General features: G+C 38.7%; 1 protein-coding gene across 1 annotated transcript; it reads left to right on the top strand.

Annotated features, from left to right (window-relative positions):
* Nucleotides 1-517: 517 nt before the first annotated feature.
* LOC782807 (trace amine-associated receptor 7a) lies at nt 518-1,561 on the top strand. The gene has a single exon (XM_002690248.5). The coding sequence runs from the start codon at nt 530-532 to the stop codon at nt 1,559-1,561; it is 1,032 nt and encodes a 343-aa protein (XP_002690294.1). The 5' UTR covers nt 518-529.
* The last annotated feature ends 1,236 nt before the right edge of the window (nt 1,562-2,797 follow it).

Consider the following 2,797-nt stretch of genomic DNA (forward strand, 5'->3'; position numbering starts at 1 on the left):
ATAGTTTGGAGGTGAGTAGTAAAAGGTAATCTGCGTCTTTTGCATCTCCTGCATTGGCAGGCAGGAGTTTTACCACTGGCATTATATAGGCTTCCCTAAAATGTAATGAATGAATAACAAATCAATACGCATCATGCTAACTTTGACAAAGAGGAATACCCAGCCAAACATCAGCCAGGTAATAAGAGATTTTTGTTAAATTGTAAGGTAAGACATCTTTTGTGGGAAAAGAAAATTTGCAACAGATTTATTTGAAGTTAAATTATTATTCAATTTAGAATATTATTTCAGAGTACATTTTAAGTATAAAAATAATACCTTATATTCTAAAATTAAAATAAATTCAAATTCAATATACAGTTATTCAATATGTTCAGAGATTAAAACTAACATAAATACATGACAGGTCACACGATAATGTTTGGTAATTATAACAGAAATAAGTGGTTCAAATATCTTTGTTCTATTTTATTTGATTGAAAAAGGGAGGACCTTCTCCGGATGTTTACGTGCTATCTACAGCAGCACCATGAACAGCAGCTCATCCACTGTTGCAGCTGTGCAGCTCTGCTACGAGCACCTGAATGGATCCTGTGTGAAAATCCCCTACTCACCAGCTCCCCGCCTCATCCTGTACACAGTGTTCATCTTTGGAGCTGTGCTGGCTGTATTTGGAAACCTCTTGGTAATGATTTCCATTCTCCACTTCAAGCAGCTGCATTCTCCAACCAATTGCTTGATTGCCTCCCTGGCCTGTGCAGACTTCTTGGTGGGAGTGACTGTGATGCCCTTCAGCACAGTGAAGTCCGTGGAGAGCTGCTGGTACTTTGGGGAGAGTTACTGTAAATTTCACACTTGTTTTGATGGGTCATTCTGTTACGCTTCCATCTACCACTTGTGCTTTATCTCTCTGGACAGGTACGTTGCGATCACTGACCCCCTGGTCTATCCAACTAGGTTCGCTATGTCTGTTTCTGGCATGTGTGTTGCCTTCTCCTGGCTCTTTTCGATTATTTATTCTTTTTCCCTTCTTGGCACAGGAGCGAATGCAGCTGGACTGGAGGATCTAATAAGTGCTCTCACCTGTGTGGGAGGCTGTCAAGTTGCAGTGAATCAAAGTTGGGTATTAGTGAATTTCATTTTATTCTTCATTCCCACCCTTGTGGTGATAGTTCTTTACTCTAATGTTTTCCTCATTGCTAAACAGCAGGCTAGAAAAATTGAGAATCTGAGGAGTAAGACTGGGCGATGCTCAAACAGCTACCAAGACAGAGTGGCCAAGAGGGAGAGAAAGGCTGCAAAAACGCTGGGCATTGCAGTGCTAGCGTTTCTGATCTCCTGGCTGCCTTACTTCCTCGATTCCATCATTGATGCCTTCCTAGGTTTCATCACTCCCACATATGTTTATGAAATATTGGTTTGGATTGCTTATTATAACTCAGCTATGAACCCCTTGATTTATGCATTCTTTTATCCTTGGTTTCAAAAAGCCATCAAACTCATTGTCACTGGCAAAGTCTTCAGAGAGAATTCCTCAACAGTAAATTTATTTTCTGGGTAAGTCTACATTTTAGATGGAGGAATTGACAGTAGATTCACAGTGAACACACGCTGGGTAGAAAATTAGTTATATGTGTTTAAGATCTTCTAATGTAAAATAAATTATGCTTCAAATTTGACCCAAACACTTAAATTCAGATTCATCATTCTTTGGTAAATATAACATAAAACCCTGTATGTAATGGAAACAACATGACCTTGGAGCCAGGAACATGGCAATTTAACACCAAACTTGGGCTGCTTCCACTCCCTGAACTTCACTGTATGTCTCTAGTTAATAACCTCTCCTTTGTAGCATTCTTGAGAAAATTTAAAAGAATGTATAAAGAAAGTGAAAGTTGTTTGGTCATGTCTGACTCTTTGCCACCCCCATGGACTATACAGTCCATGGAACTCTCCAGGTCAAAATACTGGAGTGGGTAGCCTTTCCCTTCTCCAGGGGATCTTCCCAACCCAGGGATTGAACCCAGGTCTCCTGCATTGCCCATGGATTCTTTACCAACTGAGCCATGAGGGAAGCCCAAGTACTGGAATGGGTACCCTATCCCTTCTCCAGTGGATCTTCCCTACCCAGGAATCGAACCAGGGTCTCCTGCATTGGAGATTCTTTACCACCTGAGCTATCAGAGAAGCCGAAAAGTATGTGTAGGAAAAAAAAAAACAAACTATGTTTTTATTATTCTAAATCTCCCCTTTTTATTGCTTTATAATAGTTCAGCCTTGGTTATTACTTCTCTTTATATTTTCGTGATTGTAATATTTCTCTATTAAAATGTACATGCAGCTGGGGAATGCTCAGAGACATCCTGGCTCAGGGAGGGCAAAGTAGTGACTCCACACTGTCAGGTGTTCAGATTTGTGGTCCAGAAATATGATCTCAGAGTCGGGTAAGATCAACCCAGAGAGAAAGAGTGACTATAACATCCATTTAAGTCTACTATGGAAAGGTGATTGGTGTCATTAATAGTATTTGATCATTCAGTAAGCTTCTTTGTACTGATTAAGTCTACTCCTACAATTTCATTTTGGTTCAGAAATTTTACCAGTTAACATATGTTTAGAACATGGGTTTTAAGACTGTCACTCATTACTGTGCTCTATCTTAAATTAATTTAATCTTTGTTCACTTTTGCATTGTACCAAAAATATTATTTTTTAAACATTTATTTTATTAAAATATAGTGATTAAATGTACCAAAATTATTTATAAGGGCTTTCAATGATACACATAAAATGT

Source organism: Bos taurus, chromosome 9 (assembly GCF_002263795.3).
Source record: "Bos taurus isolate L1 Dominette 01449 registration number 42190680 breed Hereford chromosome 9, ARS-UCD2.0, whole genome shotgun sequence".
In the NCBI taxonomy this organism is placed as follows: domain Eukaryota; kingdom Metazoa; phylum Chordata; class Mammalia; order Artiodactyla; family Bovidae; genus Bos; species Bos taurus.

Bases quoted from the DNA above. Each gene is read 5' to 3' on its own strand.
- LOC782807 (XM_002690248.5), top strand. From the start codon at position 530: ATGAACAGCAGCTCATCCACTGTTGCAGCTGTGCAGCTCTGCTACGAG.